The 23,463-nt window shown below is 54.0% G+C and overlaps 1 protein-coding gene across 2 annotated transcripts; it reads left to right on the forward strand.

Annotated features, from left to right (window-relative positions):
- The first annotated feature begins 5,762 nt into the window (after positions 1 to 5,762).
- Positions 5,763 to 21,085, forward strand: TTPAL (alpha tocopherol transfer protein like). 2 transcript variants are annotated; one of them, XM_028524248.2, is made up of 5 exons: positions 5,763 to 5,898; positions 10,182 to 10,641; positions 13,308 to 13,501; positions 14,904 to 15,014; positions 16,800 to 21,085. In XM_028524248.2, exons 2-5 carry the CDS (start codon positions 10,197 to 10,199, stop codon positions 17,076 to 17,078), a joined length of 1,029 nt encoding a protein of 342 aa, XP_028380049.1. In that variant the 5' UTR covers positions 5,763 to 5,898; positions 10,182 to 10,196; the 3' UTR covers positions 17,079 to 21,085. The 2 variants fall into 2 exon arrangements, with proteins under 2 accessions (XP_028380049.1, XP_035865760.1); XM_036009867.1 differs by lacking the exon at positions 5,763 to 5,898 and adding an exon at positions 5,905 to 6,166 and having other exon boundaries at positions 16,800 to 19,028.
- Positions 21,086 to 23,463: the final 2,378 nt, after the last annotated feature.

Below are 23,463 nucleotides of genomic sequence, written 5' to 3' on the forward strand. Positions count from 1 at the left end.
CGCCACAATCAAGGTGAGGGTCGTTTCTGTCACCCCCAAACGCTCCTGGTGTCCTTTCCCCTCACCACCTCTCCGTCACCCGCTCCCATTCCCAGGAAAGGTGGCAGCAGTCTCTACAGCTTAGGTTCTTCCACTGCAGGTTACTGTAGATCTCCTGGAATTTTATAGAAATGGAAATATACAATTCACACTCTTCTTTTCACCGAGCATAATTATTTTGAAATTTATCTGTGTATCAATAGTTTGTTCCTGTTTGTTGCTAAGGTATAGACAGGGGTGGGCAGAAGTGGGTTTCCAGTTGTAATACAGATCAATAATACAGTAATGAATAAATGATAACACAAGAATAAGTTCGGTTCCTCGTATTCACAACTGTAGCCCTACTTTTGTCCACCACTGTATACATCGCAGTTTGTCTGGCCTGTGGTCCTGTGGATGGACACCTCGCCCCCAGTCTTTGGCTTCTATAAATAGGGCTGCCAGGAATACTCACGTGTGGGTCTCTGAGTGGACAAGCCCCTTCGTTGCTCTCGGGCAGATATCTAGGAGTATGATTGCCGGGTCATATAAGTTTATGTTTAACTTTTTAAAAAGACTTCATTTATTTATTTTTAGAGAGAGGGGAAGGGAGAGAGAAGGAGAGGGGGAGAAACATTGATCGGTTGCCTCTCGTAGGCCCCCTGACCAGGATGGAACCTGCAGCCTAGGCACCTGCCCTGACCAGGAATCGAACCGGCAACTTTTCGCTTTGCAAGATGATGCCCAATCACCTGAGCCACAACACTGGTCAGGATATGTTTAACTTTTTAAGACAGTGCTGCAAACCGTTCTCCAAAGTGGTTGTACCACCTGGCTTTCTCATCAACAATGTCTGAGAGTTCCAGTTGCTAGGGTCTCTTTAATTTCAGCCATTCTAGAGCACTAGGTTTTGTTGTTTTTTTAACCTGTGGAGCCCATTGATGGTTTCCTAGCCTTTGTGAGTCTCAGCGGGTCGGCAGGGGGCTGGGCAGAGAGGGTGAGAGGAGAGGAAGGGTGTCACTTGACTCACACCGTTTTCACCGGCCTCCAGTGCTCTGCGGTCAGCACACAGCGAAGGCCGCCCCTTTCTGTCGGGATGCTGTTAGGGGCTCTTGGAGATGCCCTTGCTTCAAGGGCTTCTCGCCTTTGACCTTGATGGCTGCACCCCTCCTCCTGGCCATCCCTTGCAATTTCTTCTTCAGCCTTTGGGAATCTGACATCGGACTCTAGCTTCTTGCTGCTGCCACCCTTCTGCCAGTCTAGGAGACCCTATGGGACAGGGCCCGAGTTGACTCCTTGTAGCTGCTTTCTGCCCACACTGGTCCGTGGGAAACACTCCCACAGCCTTGACCTGGAGCGCCTGGGAGTGCGGGCCCACCTCAGCACGCCTGCTGTCCCGCTCCTTCTCCAGTGCAGCTGAGCACCCCCTTTCTCCCAGCCCCTAGACGTCCCTGCCCACAGCACACCGCTGGGCCCTCATGTCGGGGTCATGTGTGAAGCTCTCCAACTAGTCATCCCCCCACCGAGGAGCCCCCATGACCCCCACTCCACCCTTCCAAGAAGAAGACCACCAGAGGATCCCTTGCCCCTTCTTTCCATCACAGGAGAGCCCTGGGTGAACATAGAAGTAATAACACAGAAAAGGATTTGGGCCAAAAAAATTTTTTTATTGATTTTAGAGAGAGAGGAAGTAGAGGGAGGGACGAAGGAAGAGAGAAAAAGAGAGAGGGAGAGAGAAACACTGGTTTGTTGTTCCTCTTACTTGTGCATTCATTGGTTGATTTTTGTACGTGCCCTGACCAGGGATTGAACCTGCAACCTTAGCGTATCACAATGATGCTCTAATCAACTGAGCGACCCGGCCAGGGCCTTGGCCAAATTGTAGTTGTGGGCTTTCACGGTGCTTTCAAGAAGCAGTCACTGGTTGTCACAGCAGGACCTCTGAGCGACATCGCACAAGTCACACCCACCTCCCCGGGCCTCAGTGTTCTCACACCTTTGTGGAGGTGACCACACCACCTGACCAGGCTGCCGTGGCACAGGGCACCTACAGAGCGGTGCCGGGTCTGACAGCCTGTGACTCACAGTCACGGGCCTGAAACCCCTCGTGTGTGGCTGTTCACAAGTGATTTGTGCCTCTCAGTTTTCTCATCTCTCCGGGAGAAGCCCTACTCGGTAGCCTGTCTGCGAGGTTGGCTGGGCGAACACATGTAACGTGACTCGCACGGTGCCAGCGTTTGCTAAGAAGTGGATCCTGCTGGGCGTTGATAGTACAATGGAGGGTGGGCTCAGTGGGCTCTTAGGCTGGTGCTTGTGGGGCAAGGGGTGTGGCGTCTCCACCTCTCCTCCACCCCTACCATTCCCAGCCCTGTTTTGGACATGCTTCATCCCAGCTGGGACGCAGAGCCCCTGGGAACAGAGAATGGACTGCACCTCCAAGCGGCCATGCTGACTCAGGTTGCAAAACCAATGTGTGACCAGAAAAACCCATCTGGCCTCCCACCTCTTCTGGGAAATCCAGCCCCCAGCCCCCAGGGAAACCGTGTCTCACGCTCGGAAAGGTGCACAGCCCTATGGTAGGTCCTGATTTCAAGGCCTGTGACCCAAAGCCCGGCGCCCGGAAGTCCCTGGCTCCTCGAGGCACACCCGGCCTTTGGAGCACAAGCTTCACACGACCCTCCAGCTGGGGTCAGGCACATCTGGCACTTGCCAAGCTCTCGACTCCTCCCAGCCTCATCCGGGCACTTCTCAAGCCAAGTCAGGCTCCGGACCACCGACTGGGCATCCGGTGACCTCGGCCTGGGTCAGACCCATCCGGTGAGCATCTGTTTAAGAGTATATAGAACATCTCGTTCTTCGGAGTCCCCAGGGTGAAAGAGTAGGAGTCCTCTCCCTCTGTAACTCAACCCTCCTGCCCCCAAGTCTGCTGCGAACTTACTTTGTAACTTCGGGCAAGTTCTTCGGCTCTCTGAGTTCCAGTTTTCCCATCCGCCAAACGCAGATGAACAAGGACTTCCACCTTCCAGGCTGTGTGAGACTCAGGTATGGCGCATCAAGGGGTGGCACGCACATGGGCAGGCACTCGATAAGGGAGAGTTATTATTTGTGCAAATAGATTTAAAAAAAGTCCCTGTTCGGGTTGCAGGTTCGATCCCCTGTCAGGGCACATACAAGAATTAACCAATGAATGCATAAATCGCTGGAACAACAGATCAGTGGTTTTTTCTCACAAACAAGCAAACAAACAAACAGTGAGGTAAACACACACACGTATGAGGCGACCAGGAAGCCAGACTGCCTGGGTTCAAAACCTGGCTGCTCTTCCACTTTCCGTGGGGCCACAGATGACCCCTGGGGGCCTCCGTTTCCTTCTCCAGAAAAATGGGAATAAAGATAATAAGGTTGTGAAGATTCAGTTAGATTAAGTGTCCTGGGAACAGTGCCCGGCACATAATAATTAACTGCTTACTAAGAATCAACTACTTTTACTTAGTCGCACAAGCTAGTCATGTTAGTAATGGGTCTGAAATCACCAGGGTTAACAGGAAGGAAACTCATATTTAGTGGGCACCTGCTATGTACTTGGTACTCCCAGAAGCTATGTATCCATGTACATATATGTGTAGACACACACACAGTGAAGTACTTCTGTTTTCATCTGTTAAAACACATACATTGTAAAACAAATATACAAATTAAATCTGTAGCTCAGTGAATCATTTCAAGACAAACACCCTTGTAAGCGCCACCCAAGTCAAGAAATAGACTTTTGCCAGCCCCTCAGGAGTCCCCCCCGCCATGCACCTTATCCCAATCACAGCCCTTCCCCCCAAAATAGCCACTACCTTGATTTTTATAGTAATTCTTTCCTTACATTTCTTTATGGCTTAATCATCTGACTGTGTGCCCCTAGACGTTATAGCTTAGTTTTGCCCATTTTAAAAAAACTTAATATGTCTTTTAAGCCTCTCTTAATGCATAGGTTTCTCCATCTCTTCCTTTTCCTTGCACTTTATCTGTTGAAGAACTCAGACTGCTTGAGTTTCTCAAAGTCTGGATTTTGTCAATTGTATCCTCATCGTACAGTTCAACTTGGCCCTTTGACCTCTGCATTTCTTGCAAATTAGCAGCGGGATCAGGCCCAGGTTCATCCCTTTGGCATGCTCACAGGTGGTTCTGGTCCTTTTATCAAGAGTCTTGTACATGGCTGGAGTTTAGCTCCTTTTTTTCTTTATTTTTTCCTTTTTTTTTTTTTTGGCTAGAGACAGGAATTTATTATGGATTGCAAAATGGCAATATTGTACCATTGTGGTTTCATTTATTAGGTGTAACAATTTTATAAGAAGTTGCTTTTCTTAATCTATTATTCATTTACCCAGTGGTACGATTCATATATAAAAGGTGGGATAAATATTTCATTCTTTCCCTTAATTTATTTGGCTATCAACAATATAATTTGTTTCCATGCCATTTTCAGAAAGTGATCAATTAGTGTTTTTGCTGAATATGAACTCTTTTTTGCTGGTTTTATGGACTCGGGGATTGAAATATATTTGATGCATTTCAGTCCATTGTAATTGTCTTCGTTGCAGCTAAAATTATCTCATTTTCAGGTTGGTTTCTAAATTCTTTTGATGTAGCTCTAGTGCCTTTGATAGCTTCTTTGTTACCAAGTATGACAAGATAGTCTAGACTCATCCTGTGTATTTCCTGCTACTGATCTGTAATCAACAATTTCTCTAAAAGGTCCCTTTATTTTTTTTAATAGAAAATGGCATTTCAAGACTAAAATCTGAGTAGTCATTGTTTCTGGGCCTTTCTAGTGGATAGAACTAGGTATTTTATATATGCTATATTGATATACATGTGTATGTGTGTATACATACATATGTACTTCTTTTCAAAAATAAACCGTCTCTTGAATTCATACTGATATTTCCAATGCAAATACAGCATTATGAAGCTTTAAATTAACCTCTTCTATATTACATCTGCAGCTCCTTTCTCCCGTTCAGGAGATAAAATTAAAAGATTCTGTAGTTACTGATATTCACACAACCTAGCATCTCACAGAAACGACTGTCATGTTCTTGTGGCTCTCTTGGGTCAGTCCCCATCTCCCTGGGACCTCTTGTCCCTGGAATAGGGAAGAATGTCATCTCTTGCATACTCTTTTGGGTTCTGAGTCCTCCTGGACATAATTTCTCTTTCTAGAAATGGTTTAGTCTTTTCGCTGACTGAAAGACGGACCTAGATTTCTCTCAAAGTGGTATTTGAACAAAATATGTGTCGGTGAGTCTGGGGATTGTAATGGACTGGGATTGGGGGCTAGTAAATCCTTTTTCTCAAGCCACCACTTTCTGGAAGGGGACTTTACGAACCCCAAAGCAGAGAAGAATCCTGGAACGCTAACCCCAAAATCTAGGGTTAAAGCCCTATACTTCATTGATTGCCTGATTCCCTTTCACGCAAGTTTCCATGAATATGAGGATTTAATGAGACAAAAAAAATGTAAAACAGGCGCGTGGTAGTTGCGTTCTCGGAAAATGGCAGCGTTTTTCCTTCCTTCTCTGGGCCTCAGTTTCCCCAGCTGTACCACCTAAACCTGCGGGCACTCCCTGTTCCTCCCAGCCAGCCCCTTCCCAGGCTCCTGTCCCGCTGCGCGGAGTTTCGGCCGCCAGGTGGCGACAAAAGACCGACGCCGCGGCAAGATGTTACACATGCGCACTCAGGGAGGCGCCCGTCTTTACACGCCCTGTCACGTCACTTCCGGCGCGAGGGCCCGGCCGGCCGGGCCGGGAGTGCGGGTCGCTTCTGCGTGCGCTGCCGGACGAGGCTCCAGCCGCCGATTGACCCGCGCTCCGCCCCGTTGCCGGGCCGGTGAGTGCCCGCGAGTCTGTCCGTGTGCCTTGGGGACCGGGGAGAGGGACCCTTGAGAGGGAGGGATAACCGGAAGTGGGCGACCCGAGGAGAGAGACCCCAGGAAATGGGGACACCTGGGGAAGGGGTGTCATCCGGAAGTGGGGGGCCTCCAAAGACTGCGGACGGGAGTAGAGTCTCTGGGGCTCCAGGAGCGATGGCATCCTGTCCTCCCCTTGTTTGGGTGGCGTGGGGAGGAAGGTGATGCTCACAGAATGATGGACTCCAGGTGAGGGAGATTCACGGCTCCACCCTAAGGCACGGTGTTTGCACCCCTTCCTGTGTCCACCCATCAGTTCCTTCACAGGCTGTGACTGAGCCCTGCTCTGTGCTCGACGCTGCGAGACCCTGGAGATAACCGGGGAGCTCCAGCTGGAGCAGAGGGGCCGGTGTGGGGCCAGACACATCCTCCTTTGCCTCCCTGGCTGTGCACCTCTGGGCGCCGCGCTTAACCTCACATCGGCCGCCTGTGGTTGCTGAGCACCGCCGTGTGCCAGGCGCTGGGGGTGGCAGTGAACATGCCAGGCACGTTGTCTGCCTCCATGGAATCTGCATTCTAGTGGGCATTGTCCTCCTTTGTACATGGGGACAGTAATAGAGCTGTCACCAAATATGTGAAGGTGAAATGAGACACAGATGTAAGGTGCTTGTCATTGTGCTTGACGCATGATAAAATGATCAAGTGCGTGTTATCTCTTCATTATTCCACTGTGAGTTAAACTTCCCAAGGCAAAGAATTATATTGCTCACTGTTGTATGCCCAGCGCCTGTGAGCGTAGTGCCTGATGCATGTGGTAGGTGATCAATAATTATTAGGTGGCAAATGGATGGTGAAGCTGACTCTGAAGAGTTTTCGTGCAAATACCCATAACACTGGACTGCCGTTTCTGAAAGAGACAGGTGCTGTGGAAAACTGGAGGGAATCACCCTGGGGGAATCAGGGAAGGCTTCAAAGAGGAGGTGATGGTGGAGCTGGGTGTGGAAGGTGATGAGTTGTCTGATTGGGACAAACAAGGAGAGGAAGTTCCAGGCAGAGGTATTGTAAATGCATGAGGTATCCCAAGAATGGTGGGTCATTAGTTTGTTTTGAGTGACTGGCATTTAATGCGCTTTGAGTGGGGGGAAAGCAGGACAGAGGCTGGAGAAGGACTTTGAGGCTAGGACATGGACATCACAGTCTTTCTCCTTGGTGAACACTGAATTGGGGTTACAGGCATCTGTTGGTAACTCCCATGGGAACAGAGCCCAGGGTGGATCCTCTGAATCTGTGATTGTTCCATCCCTTGCCCAGCATTCCTCTGCCAAGCAGATTAGATTCATTCAACAAACATTTACAGAGCTCAGACTGTGGGCTTGGCACCCTGCTAGGTGCTGGGTTTAAGGTGATGAGCAAGACGGCTGGGAATGGTGCCCACAAACTGCCTACAGTGCAGCTGAGTGGGAGAAGCGCCGTGTCGAAAGGCTGCCAGGGGGAGGCTCCTCACCTGGCCCTGAGTGGGGAGGCTTCCTGCTGCAAGCACGTCATCTCCGCCTGGGTTACGGAGAAGCTTCTAAATGGCCTCTTCGCTTCTCTACTCATCCTCTCAAAGCCCATCCGCAAGGCAGCGGAGCAGTCCTTTTAAAATACAAATGCGGTCACATCGCTCTGCTCAGAACCCCCCACGGCTCCCACCAATTTGAAAGTCAGACTTCTTATTGGCCTCCAAAGCTCTGTATCAACAGGTGCCTCTCTGAGTGCGTCTGCCAACACTCTCTGCCTTATTCACTTGGCCCTAGTCACACTGGCCTTCTCACTGTTCCTTGAAAAGCCAGCGTGTTCCTGCCTCAGGCTTTGCACTTGCTCCCCTAAATACTGGCATGGCTTGCCCTCGCCTCCTTTGTCGTTGCTCCACTGTCCCTTGGGCGAGGCCTGCTCTGACCACCCAGTTACAGCTGCAACTCCTGTGCCCAGATACATTCAGACCCCTTCCCTGCTTTCTCCCCCCCGCCCCCATAGTACTGATCTGGTCGTCGGCTGTGTCGTTTATTTTGCATGTAGTCCTTCTTTCTGCCACCAGCATCTAAGTTCATTGAAGGAGGGACTTTTTATTCCCTGCTGTCTCCCCAGTGCCTGGAAGTGGGCCTGGTACATAGTACATGCTCAGTATTTGTTGAGTGAATGAGGTGGCATCTAATTAGAATGTAAGGGTGAATCAGGCGATGAACTGGAGGAAGAGCATGTTGGTTGGCGGAAACAGGAGGTGTGCAAGACAGGAAATCACCTTTGAGGAAGTGCAAGAAGCTGGGTAGGGCTAGAGGAGGGGTGTCAACCTCAATTTCACTGGGGGCCCCCTCAGCCTCGCGGTTGCCTTCAAAAGGCCAAATGTAATTTCAGGACTGTGTAAATGTAACTGCTCCTTCACAGTTAAGCAAGAGTTCAGCGCTGTCGCTGGGTAGAAACAAGGTTCCGGGCCGGATAAAACCAGGCGGAGGGCCGGATTCTGCCTGCGAGCGTTGTGTGTGCCGCTGGTGGACTAGAGGTGAGAATGCAGGGAGTGGAGTGGGCAGGCCTGAGGCTTAGGGGAAGTGACCTGGTCACAACGGCTGCCATTGACTTGTGGGGGAGACTGACCATGTGCAGAGACCCTTGAGGTGGTCCCCGCCTTCCTTGCTGAGCTCTGAGTGGTGATTCAGTGGCAGCCCGTGGCCAGGAGCTTGGGCTTTGGAACGGGACAGCCCTGCTGCTGGTTTGTGACTGGGCTGTCGAAAGCAGCTGTTTCGTGTTTGTTTTCATTCGGTAAGTGTACTGGCTCCGTCTTCTAAGAAGCAGATGTTAGGATGAGATTACGCATGCAAGAAAGCTATCGGCAGCAGCACCCACAGAGCACAAGGGGAGGGGAGCTGGCCCGTGGGAAGGAGGTGTGGGCAGGAAGTGTCGGGCTGCAGCGCAGTCCACGGAGGGTCGCTGGCTGGCCGGGCTGACAGGGAGCCCCCGAGGCAGAGCTGCCTGCTGGAGGAGTCAGTGTCTCAGCCGCTGGTGGGGGGAATCTGTGCACAGTGGCATCCGTTGGACCGTGGGTCCAGAGGGCAGAGCTGGAGCCCTCCGTCAAATGTGCTTCGCACTGGCAGGGGACCTGGCGAGCTCAGCTTCACGGCCACTGTGATAGGTCATGTTGCATATGGTAAAAAACAAAACAAAACAGAAAACAGTAAAAAGTCTCTCCCACCTTAAATATCGAGTTCTTCAGTTCTGTTCCCTGGAAACCTTTGGCAACAGTTTTCTGTATCTCCTTTCAGAAATTTTAGGTGCATTTGCAAATGTATAAACATATATATATTTTTTTAAATCCTTTTTTTAAAGATTTTATTTATTATTTTTAGAGAGGGAAGGAAGGGAGAGAGAGAGAGAGAGAGAGAGAGAGAGAGAGAGAGACAGAGACATCAATGTGTGGTTGCTGGGGGTTATGGCCTGCAACCCAGGCATGTACCCTGGCTGGGAATCGAACCTGGGACACTTTGGTTCCCAGCCCGAGCTCAATCCACTGAGCTACGCAAGCCAGGGCTTATATTTTTTAAATGTAAGCATGATTATTTTATGTACACTGCTCTGCAACCTGCTTTTTCCTCTTTGACATGTCAATTTATAATGTTCTCTCTGATTCCTTTTCATGGCCAAATAGTATTCCATGCCTATGGTTCTGTGATTTAACCAGTCTCCAACTGGTATGGAGTTAAAGTGTTTCCAGGTTTTTGCTGCTATAATCAATTCTTGTGATGGTTATTCTTCCATGCGTATTTTGTCCACGCATATGAGTGTATGTTCTGGAGATGGAATGCTGAGGCAAAGGGTATGTGGTTTTAAGTTTTGGTAGATACTGACAAAGTGCCATCTAAAGAGGCTATCCAATTTATTCTTCCAACGGCAGGCACATCAGAGTTGTCTTTATTCACGTTTCTTTAACCATGAGTGAGGTCAGGCACCCACCTGCATATCGTGCGCAGGGCATCGGTGTTTGATGAGGAGCTGCGTGTGCCCTGCTGCAGGTGCCTGGGCACCTCGGGGGAGAGTCTAACTTCTTTCAGTCTGGGGTCCGACCCGGACCTGTGGTTCTGATCCAGTTCCCCGCTCCCCCGAGTTGGGAGCCACTGCTCTAGGGTTCCTCGGCTCACCAAAAGTGTGCCCGCCCCCCTGCATCAGCGGCCCCGGGGTTTGCAGTGGCTGGTGCTGCACTTTATTAACTACCCGTGGGGCTTCTGTTTGACAGGGATCCTGGTGGCTAATGTCAGAAGAAAGCGACTCGCTGAGAACCAGCCCTTCCGCGGCCTCGCTTTCCGAAAATGAGTTGCCGCCCGCCCCGGAGCTTCCCGGCTACGTGTGCTCGCTGACGGAAGAGCTGGTCACCAAGGCCAGGGAGGAGCTGCAGGAGAAGCCGGAATGGAGACTTCGAGATGTCCAGGCCCTCCGGGACATGGTGCGGAAGGAGTGCCCGAACCTGAGCACCTCGCTGGACGACGCCTTCCTGCTGCGCTTCCTCCGAGCCCGCAAGTTCGACTACGACCGGGCCCTGCAGCTCCTGATCAACTACCACAGCTGCAGGAGGAGCTGGCCCGAGGTCTTCAATGACCTGAAGCCCTCGGCCTTAAAAGACGTGCTCGCTTCCGGGTTCCTCACCGTGCTGCCCCACACCGACCCCCGGGGCTGCCACGTCCTCTGCATCCGCCCAGGTACCGCCCTGGCTGGGGCGGGGGCGGCGCGGGCGCACGGCCTCTGCTTGCATTGCGTCTGTCCAGCACCCTCCCTCCTTTTCCTTTTCCCTCTTGTCCCCAGGCTCTTTTGACGGCAGATGACAAAACCCCACTCACCCCGGCTTAAGAAAAGGGGCGGAGTTCGTCTGAGGAGATAGGAGCATCTCACATTTGCGCCTCTCCCTGGGCCCTGGAGCCCGAACCAGACCCCAGTTCACTCTGCCTGGGGCCCTGAGCCGGCCTCCCTCCCTGCCTCTCTGCTCTGCCTCTGACTCTCTCCCTGCCTCTGCTCTGCCTCTCTCCCTGCCTCTGCTCTGCCTCTGCTCTGCCTCTGCCTCTGCGGGTCTTGGGTCTGTGTGTCTGTGGGCCACACATGTCTGCTGCCCCTTGCACGTCGTCTTCGCTCTTCTCTCTGTGGCCTGGCTTTTGCTGCCTCTCTGCACATGCCCACATTGGGCACCCCTCAGCTCCCGGGTTTGCCTGGCTGCCCCACTAAGCCCCTTCAATGCAAACTCCAGATTTCTAAGGTTGAAACCCTGGCGGGCTGAGAAAGCCGCCCTGGTCACTGGGCATAAGCAGGGCGGCCCGGCCCCCGCCCCACCCTCCCCTGTGAGCAGGGGAGGCGCAGATGTCAGCGTGGGCTGGCGGTGCATGGAGAGGTGTCATCTACCCCATGCTTCCTCCCGGCTTTGCCTCCTTGCCTCTGCTTTGTTCAGCCTCTGAAAGGATTCACCTTTGGTTCACTTTTTGATCTCAGCACTTCACGATCGTAATCAGGACACCTTGCGTTTCTTTGGCACAGCAGGTTTCGGTCGGTGGCAGCTCCCTGCCCCCTCACCTCCACAAAAGCGTTTAGAAGTGTGTGGGGACAGCGCTTGCTCTGGTGGCACACATACTGGAAAGGTGTGGGGACGTTTTTTAGCTGACACCACGGCTAGGGGACACTAGAACTCAAGCCTTCGCATCCTTCCCTCGGATGTCTTCTGTGACACCGAATGCAGGGTGCGCTCAGGAGCGTTTCCACCCCACCCACAGCTGCAACATCCCCCCATCCCCCGCCCCCCACCCCGGGCCGGAGCTGAGACAGAAGTTGAAGATGAGACTGCATACAGACGCCTCTGAAGGGACTTTGGAAGGGAGCGGACTCCTCTTCCTTTAAGACCCGAGTCGCCATTTCCGTCTGTCACTCACTGAGCCCTCTTTGGAGACTGAACCATTCTGTTGAGCCTGTCCTGTGACCCAGGCACAGTGTTAGCTAACCGCTTTCTCTGCTGTTTCGGGCCCTTTCCAGAGTGAGAGGTGCTCATTTCTAAATTGACATAAGCCATGCAGTGGAGAGCTCAGGGCACCAGGAGACACTGAAACCCAGTCAGGGGTTTTTCTGCAGCTTCCCTGTACTCAGCCGATAGGAGGATGATGACACAGTCAGATATTACCACACTGATTTCACCTCTTGTGTGGCTCAACCCTTTGCTTGTAAGATGAGGTTTTTCCTTGCACATCTGGGACGGATCTAGACCCCTGCCCACCATCCCAGCCTTTTAGGAGGAGGCAGGCAGAGAAGGTTTTGTTCTCAACTGGGGATTGGCTTCGCCTTTCCAGAAGCTCTTTTGAGACATCTGCGACTGCAAAGGCTGGCAGCCAGCGAGGGAGAAGCAGCTTTGATTGGCAGCAACGTTAACCAGCAAGCTGGCACGGGTTTTGGACAAAGATTCCTTCGTAGGAATTGTGTGCATGTTACACATCCCATTGGCGGCGGTCACGTGGAGTTTCATCTTTAACAAAGGGCCGCACGAGTCTTGGTGGGATTTTCTTGAGAATGGTGGTCAATAGTCAAAAGCTGTCATTTCCCGTCTTTTTCCCAAAGGAAGGAAGACTCCTCAGCTCCACGGGGAGAACTGAAGGAGCGTCCAGCCTGGGAGGGGAGTTTGCGCTGACCACGGCGTTAGCAAGCCGCCGCCCTCTCCGCCGTCCTCGGCGCGGGCTTCCGCCCCAGACCAGCTGCTGTCCCGTGGGGCGCCTGCGTCTCACGCTCCCACCCTTGCCCTTCCAAGAGGAGGGAGGGATCTGCTCTTTCCAGAGGGCCAGGCTCTTGGAATGGAGCCCCCTTGGCTCGCTGACCTGGCTTGGACCGCACTCTGGCCGGGCGGATGTGAGACCCGGCTTGGCCAAGCCGGCGTCTCAGCTGGGCCGGGAGTCAGCTCAGGAGCCAGAAGTCAGCTCAGCTCGGTCCAAACTGCATGGCTAGCCTAGGAAGAGTGGTCCCCCCAGGAGAGATCAGGGTGCGGCTATGAAGACACATCTGACGGCAGGAGGCACAGATGTCCCTTAAGATGAGTACCACTGTCCCCTTCTGCTTGTGAGGCGGGGCAGGCTCAGGGTGAGGAAGGAACCCACCCAGCGTCTGACGTGAGGGTTCACACTTGTCATTCCCACACTCAGTTGCTTCTGCACTTGGGAACGCGCTGCTGTGCTTGCAGGTGCGAAACAGCAGCTGCTGCCGAAGGTGTCTGATTTCCTGACCTGGATAGAGCCAGGCTGGTAGCGGATGTGGCTTTTCTTTTTCAAACATCAGTTTCAGCGTGGAGATAAACCTTAGCCTGTCTGATTGTATTTGTTTCTGTAACATACCGATCTTCTCCTAGACAGGTGGATACCGAGCAACTATCCAATTACCGAAAACATCCGAGCCGTATACTTGACATTAGAAAAACTCATTCAGTCTGAAGAAACCCAAGTGAATGGAATCGTCATCCTTGCAGACTACAAAGGAGTGAGCTTATCAAAAGCGTCTCACTTTGGCCCTTTCATAGCCAAAAAGGTGATTGGCATCCTTCAGGTATGGCTCCCGTTGGTCGCGTGCCCGCTCCGTGGTTGCCTTGGCGTTCCCCGGGGCTCCGCCCATTTCCCTGTGTAGTGCGCACCCCCTTCCCACTCCCGCAGTGAGGAGATGCAGAAGCACTGTGGGAAACGTGGAAGTGTGTTTACCACGCATTCCCGTGAGGGCCTCCCATCGTTTCTGAGGGACCTTCAGTCTGGCGAGACCAGCTCTCGGGCAAGAGTCCAAAAGTCAGAGAAATGCTTTCTGCTTTTTTTTTTTTTAATCAAGAAGACAGAGGAGAAATTCTCCTAGCAAACGAACCCGAGACGCCCATGCTGCTGCCTGAGGTAGTGGGGCCTGCCCTGCCGCCCGTGGGACTGGGCACGTGGGCACTGTTGGGCCGGGCGCTCTCGCCCTTGGGGTCAGAACACAGGTCACGGAGAGAACCATCATGTTCTCTGCGCGTCTTCACTGCGTGTAACGGTTTGCAGTGCGCTTTTGTGGTCGCCCTGCCCATCTAGTCCTTCAAGGAATCTTTCAAGACAGATGAGTCAAGGCTCATCTGTCCTTTTTGGTAGATGGGGAAACCGAGGCCTAGAGGATGCAGTCCGGCCCAGGTCTCCAACAGGCTCAACTCCCGGTCCCTTCTGACCCAGCCCGGGGGGCGCTGTCCCCTGTGGGCCGTGGGGCACTGGAGCAGGAGCGGTTCTCGGTGAGCTCGAGCCCCACCTGCAGCGCCCCAGGCCGTACACCAAGGTCACGTTTGGTCGTTATCAGAAATGGGAATTCTGGCTTTCCTTTGCCACTTCTCTTTGATGCCTGCTGCTAAATCCCATGTAGATGCGAGGGTCAGTGTAGTGAGCGTGGGTCACTGTTTCCTAGTCCTGTAAGGTGATCCGGGAGACAAAATTCCAGGGTAAGTTTGGGGAACAAGGTAAAGTGAGTTCCTTCCTTGGGAATTTCAATGCACACATCTGCACATTAAAGCCGTCGAGCCTGTTTGACAGTGTTGAGTCTCCTGCTCGCAGTCGCTTGCCTACCGTGGGGCCCTCTTTTGCATCACACCCCGGAACTTCCTGAGGACGTATTTCGGGTGGCGTGGCAGCACGGGTCCAGCGGGGGTGGCACCTCTAGGCCCACCCACTCAGGCTCAGTGCGTTTATTTCGCCACAGGAGGAGCAGCTCCCCACTAGTTTGCCCGACTCCCCCCCGTACCCAGCTCTGGGTCCCAGGAGAGGCCCTTTCCCGGAGGCTTGCCGTCCCGCTCAGCACCCACTCGGGTTTCTCCGAGGCCGTGAGAACGGGACCAGACTGATGGTGGGGCCTAAAGTGGAGAAGATTTCACGGGGGAGGCAGGCTGTGGCAACAGGCACTTGGCAAATACCCTGCATGTGCTAACACCCCTTTCCTTCCCATGCAGGACGGTTTCCCCATTCGGATAAAAGCAGTGCACGTGGTGAACGAGCCGCGCATATTTAAGGGCATTTTTGCCATCATAAAACCGTTTCTGAAGGAGAAAATAGCAAACAGGGTAAGTGGCGATCCTCTGGACTTAAGTACTTCACTTTGTTTTTGCTGCCTTGTTTGTGACATCGTCAGTGAAGTTATGTCAGTGTATTATTTTCCCCCGGGACCGTGTACGTGGGAAGTGCAGTGAACAGCCCTTCCTGCGAGGGGGGGTGAAGCGAGTACGAGTGAGATGTTTGACAGTGGGGAGCGCAGGGCCAGGGCCGTCCCCGAAGAGCTCCGCCATCGTGGGGACTTGCCGATGTCCCGGGCAGGGCCTTACGGACCCACGTCGTATTTCACGCGGAAAAGGGCGGTCACGGGGTAGGCGGTTACGAAGAGTTACGGAAGTTTCTTACCACGGCTCCTTGGGCTTCAAAATGCTATTTAAGCCTTTCCATTTACCTACTTTGTTTTCTTGCTGCGGAAAGTTTGGGCACTACTTCAAGGTTTATGCGATTTGTGAGTTTTTAGCTTAATTTTTATTGAGAACGGATGGGTGACACGAGAAAATGGAAGAGCCACCGCTCTCAGCCTGTCCCAGCACCGGATTGAAATGGGAGGGGTGGCATCCTCCTCCTCCTTCCCTCGGCCTGCAAAGGCTGTGATCACTCCGAAGACTGGGTCTTGAATTTCATGATTTGTTTTTCAAAGAGGAAGAGCAGAAAGGCAGAGAATCTCAAGATTGCGAGGGAGGGAACTTGAAACTCCAGGTCCTCAGGCCTTTCCGCGGAAGGCTTTAATTCATCAGCTCAGGGGTGAAGCCCAGAGCCCAGGCCTGTGCTTCTGACATCTCCGGGGCGCGCCTGCTGCGGCTGCGTCTGGGGCCACCGGCTCAGCGGCTTCCGTGCCGGGGTCTGAGCCGGTGCCGGTTTCCGGAGATCCTGTTTGGAGCCTGCTCTCCCCAAAGCAGCCTCCGGACCAGGTCTTTCACGTCTGTGATATGACCCTGTTTGTGGCCCACAGTCTTGTCCCTGTGGCTCTTCATGTGTTCATTCATTCATTTGCTAATTCACTCGTTCATTCATTCATAAATATTGATCACCTACTATGTGCAAGTATGCTCTGGGTGAACAAAACAGACCAAAATCTGTGCCCCCAGGGAGCTTATGTTCTAGGGAGACAGAGACAGCAGATTATGCACATTGGCTGGTGTTAGAACCTGGTAAGTACCGTGGAGAGAAACACGGCAGCGAAGGGGCACAGTGAGTGTGGGAGGGCGGAAGGGGTTGTAGTAGTCAACAGGGCGGTTGGAGGTGGCGTCATTGGGAAGCTGGCATTTGAGCGGAGACTTGAAAGAGGTGACAGAGTGAGTCTTACAGCTCTGCGGAGACCAGCAGCAGCCGGCCCTGAGGCGGGAGGCAGAGCAGTAACCGCCGGCTTGTGGCAGACCCTGTGGGCTGTCGTTGGGACTCCGGCGGGAGCGCTGTGCCGGGGATTGACTCAGTCAGACTTCCACTGGGAGGACTTGGGCTGCGGTGGGACCAGGGCACCAGCAGGGAGTCCAGGAAGGAGGCTGCCGTGGGTGGCCAGGGGGGCAGTGGCGGCAGCACAGCACCATTAGGGCGGCAGCGAGGTGCTTGGAATCGGGGCATATCTTGAAGTAATGGGCAAGCCAACAGCGCATAGGGATAAGGAAAGGAGAGTTAAGGATCCTGAGGCTTTTCAAGGAACTGGAAGGGGAGGCTTGCCATCAGCCGCCCCTTTCTCCGTTCACCAGATACTTGCTTGACATGTACCATGAAGGAGGTTACTGAGTTACTGGTGTTGAACCTAAGGCCGTGTGCGTTTTCATTTACTTCCCCTCCAGTTTTTCCTCCACGGGTCTGACCTGAACTCGCTCCACACAAGCCTCCCAAAAAGCATCCTCCCCAAGGAGTACGGGGGCACGGCCGGCGAGCTGGACGTCACCGCCTGGAACGCGGTGCTGCTGGCCTCGGAGGAGGACTTCGTGAGGGAGTTCTGCCAGCCCGTCCCCGCCTGCGACGGCATCCTGGGCCCGGCCCTGCCGGCCGAGGGCCCGGCCTCAGACGCCCAGTGCGACGACTCCGTGCGGGCCGTGAAGTCACAGCTGTACTCCTGCTACTAGCGAGTCCCCATGAGCATCGCCACCTTTGAGTCCTTTCCTTTTCCCGTTGGGGAGGCACACGGAGAGTTTTCGGTGCCATGGACTCGTTCTCGCCCCTCGTAAGTGCGCTGCAGCTCGGAGGAAGGCCTGGATTGCCCCGAGGGCGAGCCGAGGGCTGCGCCCTGGATTACTTGAATCATTCCACGGAAGACCCAGAAAACGTTTCCAGTGATTCCCAAATGTTTGGAATCCCAGTTTGCGGCTATTAATCTGGAAGCTGTGTCTGGTTCTCACACATCTCAAAGCGAGAAAAATCAGGACCAAAGTCACTTTGGCCCCACGTCCCAGGAGAAAACGACCCGATGGGCCGGTCAGCACGTTCCTCTGAAACGCCTCGGTCGAGGCTGCGAGGTGGCCACACGTGAGCCTGCGGGGGGTTGTGTCTTTCACGCGACCCCTGACCCCAGACTTCTGTTGCTCATCAGGAATCGACACATCGGAGGCCCAGGCCCGTTGCCATCGGGGGTTTGGAAAGCACCTTATCTGGATCGGGCACCCGTCGGGACACGAGCAGCACTTGGGACCGCGTTCAGGAGCCAGAGGCTCCAAGCACCGTGGGGTTCCTGGTCGGATCTTGCAGTAGAGACTCATTTTCCCAAGTCCATAAGGCCTTAGCCCTGGCTCTCAGCAGAATCATGCAGGGCCCTGGAAGTACGTAATTTTACCCAGCCCTAAATACTGGTGCCAGGCCTGCGTCGCTAAAAGATTTCGAGCCTGAGAATTAAGAGACTTGAGCCCCAGCCTCGGTGTGTGACTGTGGACAAGGCCTGGCCTCCGAGCCTCCGTCCTCTCGTCTGCGGGAGGAGGCTGGGTGAAACGCCCCCGGGGCCCTTGGGCTGCTGCGGCTCTGGGTTCCAGACATCGCTTTTCTGTCTAGAAAGATGGCCCTCTAGAGGCAAGTGGCTAGATCGTTCTTTGGGGTACACCTGGGCCTTCCCAGGAGGGATGTATCGCTCCCCATTGGGCCCTGCCTGTAACGGAACAAGTTTGCATATTCCTGGGGCCCGGCGATACTAACTTCCTTTTCATAGTGAGGGTTAGACGTGAAGAGGGTGGCTCTGTGGGCGCAGGCAGGTGAGGCGACCAGGGTGTTTTATGGGTTTCCTGCATTCCTGAGGTTCTGTAGTGTCAAGTGGCAGCAGGGGGTGGCTGAATTACTGGGGTTCAAAAATTTTGGTCTCTGGAAGTGAGTTCAAGGGCAGGTTATTGCTAGGCCACTTCTGGGGCCCCTGCCCTCCTCCCTAACCATCCTGCGTTTCTCTCTCTGGTGTGGGCGGACACACTTCAGCCTGCCCGGCCAGCCTGAGTGTTAGTCTTGCATCTTGACACTTTAGATCCTTCCTGTGAAGGAGTTAGCCTTTGCCCAGGCATCAGATGACGGGGCTCATCGTGTGGCTTTCGACCTATTTCCTTTCCTGCTCATTCCCTGTAAATTATGTTAAAAAGCGACAAGAAGTGTGTGTTGTGTGTGTACCTTCTCTGTGCACTCACCAGGCCACCAGGCACGGTGGACGGCTTGGTCAGGGAGGGAACAGTGCACTGAAGTTGGAAGGCCAGTCTGTTGCGAATAAGCTATTTATCTCCATAGCACTTTTGAAAATGTCTGCAGAAGTTGGTGGTGGAGATTACTTACCTCGTTAGTGCCAATTCTAGGGAGAGCTCGAGTCACCCTTGGTACTGCCCCCAGGTCCCTCGGGGCCTGGCTGAGCTGCAGGTGCCAAAATGCACACCCTGGCCGCCTCGAGTCCCATCTGGTGACGATGGTGTGACCAGCGTAGCTGAAGAGTTCTAAGTAGGACCCGTGGGGCGGCCAACGTAGGTAGAGGGTTCGGAGCCCATCTGCCTGGAGGGGCAAACTGGTTAGAGGCTTGACTAGGTCCCAAAGAGGAGAGAGATTAAAACAACAAACAACAGAAAAAGCTAGACAGAAAAATTAGTTGCTTGGCCCCACTGGGCTTCCAGGGCTGAAACTCTGCATTGCCTTTGTCTGTGTGACGTCACCTGGGTGGCCAGGCTCACTGTCTCAGAGGCCAGGAAGGATGTTTCGGCCTCTGGCTGAACCCAGGAGCCATTCCTTCCAGCGCGTGGGAGGAGTCGGAGCCAGCGTGCGTCCGCCTGCCTGCTGGAGCGGCTGTGCTTTGTTCTGGCTCCAGAGAGAGATCCCGCACGCAGTCTGGACACCTCTGGGGTCCGAACCAGGCTGGGAAAGCAGGCCCACCCCCGGTTGGAGCTCACGGCAGCCTGGCCCCACCGGGCATGTCTGTAGTTCCCCGGCAGCGGCAGGGGAGCACTCGGGGAGCCTTGCTCCACAGTGGAGGCTCACTGAGGGCACCCCAGGGGACAGGCGGAGGACTGGGAGTGTTTGCCTTTAGGGAAAAACCTCGGCCCGTTCCGCGGGCACCCAAAATGAACTTCTCCCGAAGTTCAGCGTAGCGCAGTGTAGGGAAGGGAAGCACGAATCAGCAGTAACTCGTTCTGTTTCTTGCTGTGTGGCTTTGGGTGAGTCCCCGAGCACCCCCAAGTCATCATGTACTAACAGGGGATCAGACCCTGACTCTGAGGGCTCTGCTCCTGGCATCAGCCACCCTGTCACAGGGTCCCTGTGTTACAGGGACACTCTCTTATTAGGGGCCCTCCCATCGGGGCCATTCAGGAAATGTAGGTCGGAATGAATTGGCGCTTGCAACTTCCAAGTGAATCTGTAAGTTGAGGTACTACGGGGTTCCCCCCGTTTCTTCCCACATACCACCACACAGGAGAGCGTCTCTTCCCGGAACCCCACCGTGCGTGCGAGGGGAAGGGCCGGACTCCACAGGAAGGGAGCGCAGGAACAGCAGGGCACGCGAGCCTGGCTTCCTCTCACCTGCCCTTCCACGGAGGCGGCTCTAGCTCCCTCGCGCCTCACTCTGCTTCCCAGGAGCTCCCTGTCCTCAAGTTTACAAGCACTTCAGCTTATAAGCTGCTACTTTTTTTTTTTTTTTTTTTTTTTTTTGCCAAACAGCAGCAGGGCAAGAAAGAGGTCCTTTCCCCACATTCCTGTGAGACGTGGAGCCTTCCCGAGCTCCCCCCGGGGGCAGTGTCTCTACCTGCCGTCCCATCCTCAGCTCAGCACACGGGATTCCTTTTTCCATTTGGGTGGGCAGTAGCTGTGGTGCTGTGTGGCATTATTATAATACCTCATTTTGAAGTTTTCGGCTTTTAAGCTTTTCCTTTAAAGCCCTTTCTCCATTTAGGAAGTAGAACATTAGCTGATGTGTACGTGGAACTGCCCTGTGGCGTGGGAGGTGCCCAGATGCCAAACCTCGTGACCACTCGGGAGCGACGTCAGTTCTCACGCCTCTCGGGACTGGGCGCTGTTAATGTTGTAGGTCCACAGTCCATTCCCTTTTGCCGTCCCGGCTCACAGGTGGTTTCCTGGGGATGTAAGGAGCAGGCAGCATGGAGCAGACAGTGCTCCTCGGGGCTTGGGGGGGTGGGGGGCGTCTGCTCCACGGGGCGGCCCAGGCTGATTGGCGGATGCAGACGCTGGTACAGCGTACGCAGTTCCAGTTCGCCGCCTCTCCTTCCATCCCAACGGGCGGCGCGTCCAGCTAGGCGGTCAGGTGGCCGCCCTTGGGGCCGCTGTGGACGTGCCTCGCCTCTTGGCATATCGGGGGTGACCGTGACAAGTGAGACGCTCAAAACTTCCCTCAGGCCGGCGGCCTCTGGCACCGCTGGGCTGCGGTGGGAGGTGGGCCGATTTTCCGGCCGGATCGGGCACCGGTTTAGCCGCTGTCCACGTTCCTCGCTTCGAGCCGAAAGTCAGCTTGGCTCTGAGTGTGGGGACATGGGGTGGATTCGCTCATGTCAGTGTTCGTTGTGACCAAAAGTTTATTTTTCTAGTGCATTTTCTAAGTCCAAGTGGTGAAAACATGTCATTTTAGCATGCATGACTGGGTCGGAAACAATAAAAGTCCCTGTAAGGCCGAGTGTGTGTGGACTCCCTTTGTGACAGTAACCGTTCGGGGGAGGCTTGCAGGGCTTTGTTATTTACGGCACGCACATGCCTTCTGCAGGCCCAGGGCGGGCAGCCCCGGAAGGCCACGTGCATCTGCGGACACCAGTGTGTGGGGAGGAGGGTGGAGCTAGATGCACACGGTGGTGGGGAGGACGGGTGCGCTTTCTGGGTCTCAAGGCCGAGGTGAGGTTCCCGGGCTGGCCCTGCACCTCCAGTGCGAGTTCACGAGGGCGGGCGGCGGCTGTGTTCGTGGCACAGGTGGTCTCATGTAACCGTCAGGCACCCTTAATGAGGCAGTGGTATTGCCGCTGTGGGGAAGGGGAGGCACAGAACAGGTGAGCGGTTTGCCCAGGGATGCAGAGCGACTCGGGCAGCGGACCTGGGGCTGGAAGCCTGGCAGCCTGCCTGGAGCCCGTTGGTGCCTCCCCATGGTGCTAGGCTGTGCTCCCCCTACCCTCAGTCCACAGCCGGACACGGAGGGACCGAAGGGAGGAACCTGTCGAGTGAGGAAGCATCGGTCTAAAAATGGACTTCATTTTTTTTGGCTTCTTAGAAAATATAAAGCAGAGGTTCTTAACTTCTGACACCCAAGTTGTAACTGGACATTTTATTCTAGAAGCACCTAGAACGCAGATTCCATGGGAGGGGGAACCAGTGAACCGCTCAAGCAGTGCGGGTCCTCTGCACGCTCAGCCGTCTCTCCGCCTGTCCCGTTTGCGTCTGCAGAGGACACACGCTCTGCCCAGAGGAGACGAACGCCAGGTCCCCCGGTGGGTCTGCCCTGTGGGTGGCAGCTTGGTTCAGAGATGCTGTCATGCAGGATGTCTGTACACTTACCGCTGGCTTCTGATGATGCAACAGGTGAGTCCTTACACGGCAACACAGCAGTCCTTCGGGTCTGCCTGCCCGGAGGAAGCTGAGGGACTGGAGCTCGGCCCGTCTCTCACATGTGAGCCCATGGGCCCCCGGCTCCCGCCCTCACCCTACAGCGGTGTTCCAGGGCCACGGATGAGGCACTGGACAAGCAGCCACCGGAGTAGTTACTGTCCGTGCTGTGTCAGCACTTTTTGTAACACCTTCGTTTTTCCCGGTGCCCTGTCTCACGTTACTGGTTTGGCATCCGTGTAACAAATGGCGGTGAATGTTTCATGTTACTGCATTTAAATCTGGTGAATAATCACATCATTTAAGGTGCCACTTTTTCAGGAAAAAAATTTTTAATCAGATCTCCACTCTCTCACCTGATAAGGTGCCAACCGTTAGGGGTACAGTGACCTAGTAAGAAGCTAGCTGCTGCCTTCAGGGGATTACCAACTTCCCTTTGTTTGTGACGGGTGGCTTAGAGAGCCAGTTGGCCCCCCCTGCGCGTCCCTAAGCAGTCTGGAGTTTATATTGTCTCCCAGGGCCTTACAGGCCAAGAGACAATGGGGGTCTGTGTAGTCGAAGGAGGAACTGAGTTCCCTAAGCCTCGGTGCTCTGTGAAAGGGAGATGCCGAGTGTGGATGTTGTCGGTTCGTCGCTGGGTACATGTAGCTACTTGTTACCCTTCACCTGAGGTCACAGGCACCGTGTGGCTTGAGTCACTCAGCGGTACTCAGGACATCCCTGAGCAGCTGCCTGACTTGGCTCCTGGGTGACATGGCAGACACCGGACACCCACACAAAGGGACAGAGGTGAAATGCGTGCCTCATACGCGTACTCACTTTGCTTAACGGGTAAAAGGAAAACACAACCAAGAACTTGGAATGAACAAGAGCTGCGCTGGTTTAAGCCAAGCCTGCGCTGTGACGTGGTCTGGAACATCACAAGTGCCGATACCCAGGCCCACAGCCGTTCTCTGGCGGTGTGTCTGCTTGTCAAGAGCAAGTCTGATTTCCCAGCGGAGTGCGTGCCTCTCACAACCACCTAGAAAGCACAGCCAGCACGGGCCTATGAGCCCCTCCAACGAGCACCTCGGTGGAGGGAGCAGCCATGGCCGATGCCCTGGATGAACCCCTCCAGCATGTCACGGACCTCCAAGCCAGGGCCCTCCGTCTGCTATCCCGGGAGACAAGCAGGCCTGTGTATGGTGACAAAGTACTTCTCGTCAGAAGTGAGGTGACACCATGAGGTGTGACGGTTCAAAATACGGTCTGATCCTGCTTTACTCTTATCCTGGACTTAAAGTGCTGACACTTACGCTTGTCTAAAATTCAGCACGTGTGTGGATAACTCAGTGAGTCTTAGGCAAACTATTGGGTTTCCAACCGAACTTATTCTCAGGGTGCAAAACCACAAACAGCAGGCACACTGCCCCTTAGTTTTTAAAGAAAATTTGTTATTTCAAATTAGTATCAAAATTATCATCG

This window comes from Phyllostomus discolor, chromosome 9 (genome assembly GCF_004126475.2).
Source record: "Phyllostomus discolor isolate MPI-MPIP mPhyDis1 chromosome 9, mPhyDis1.pri.v3, whole genome shotgun sequence".
Taxonomy (NCBI): Eukaryota; Metazoa; Chordata; class Mammalia; order Chiroptera; family Phyllostomidae; genus Phyllostomus; species Phyllostomus discolor.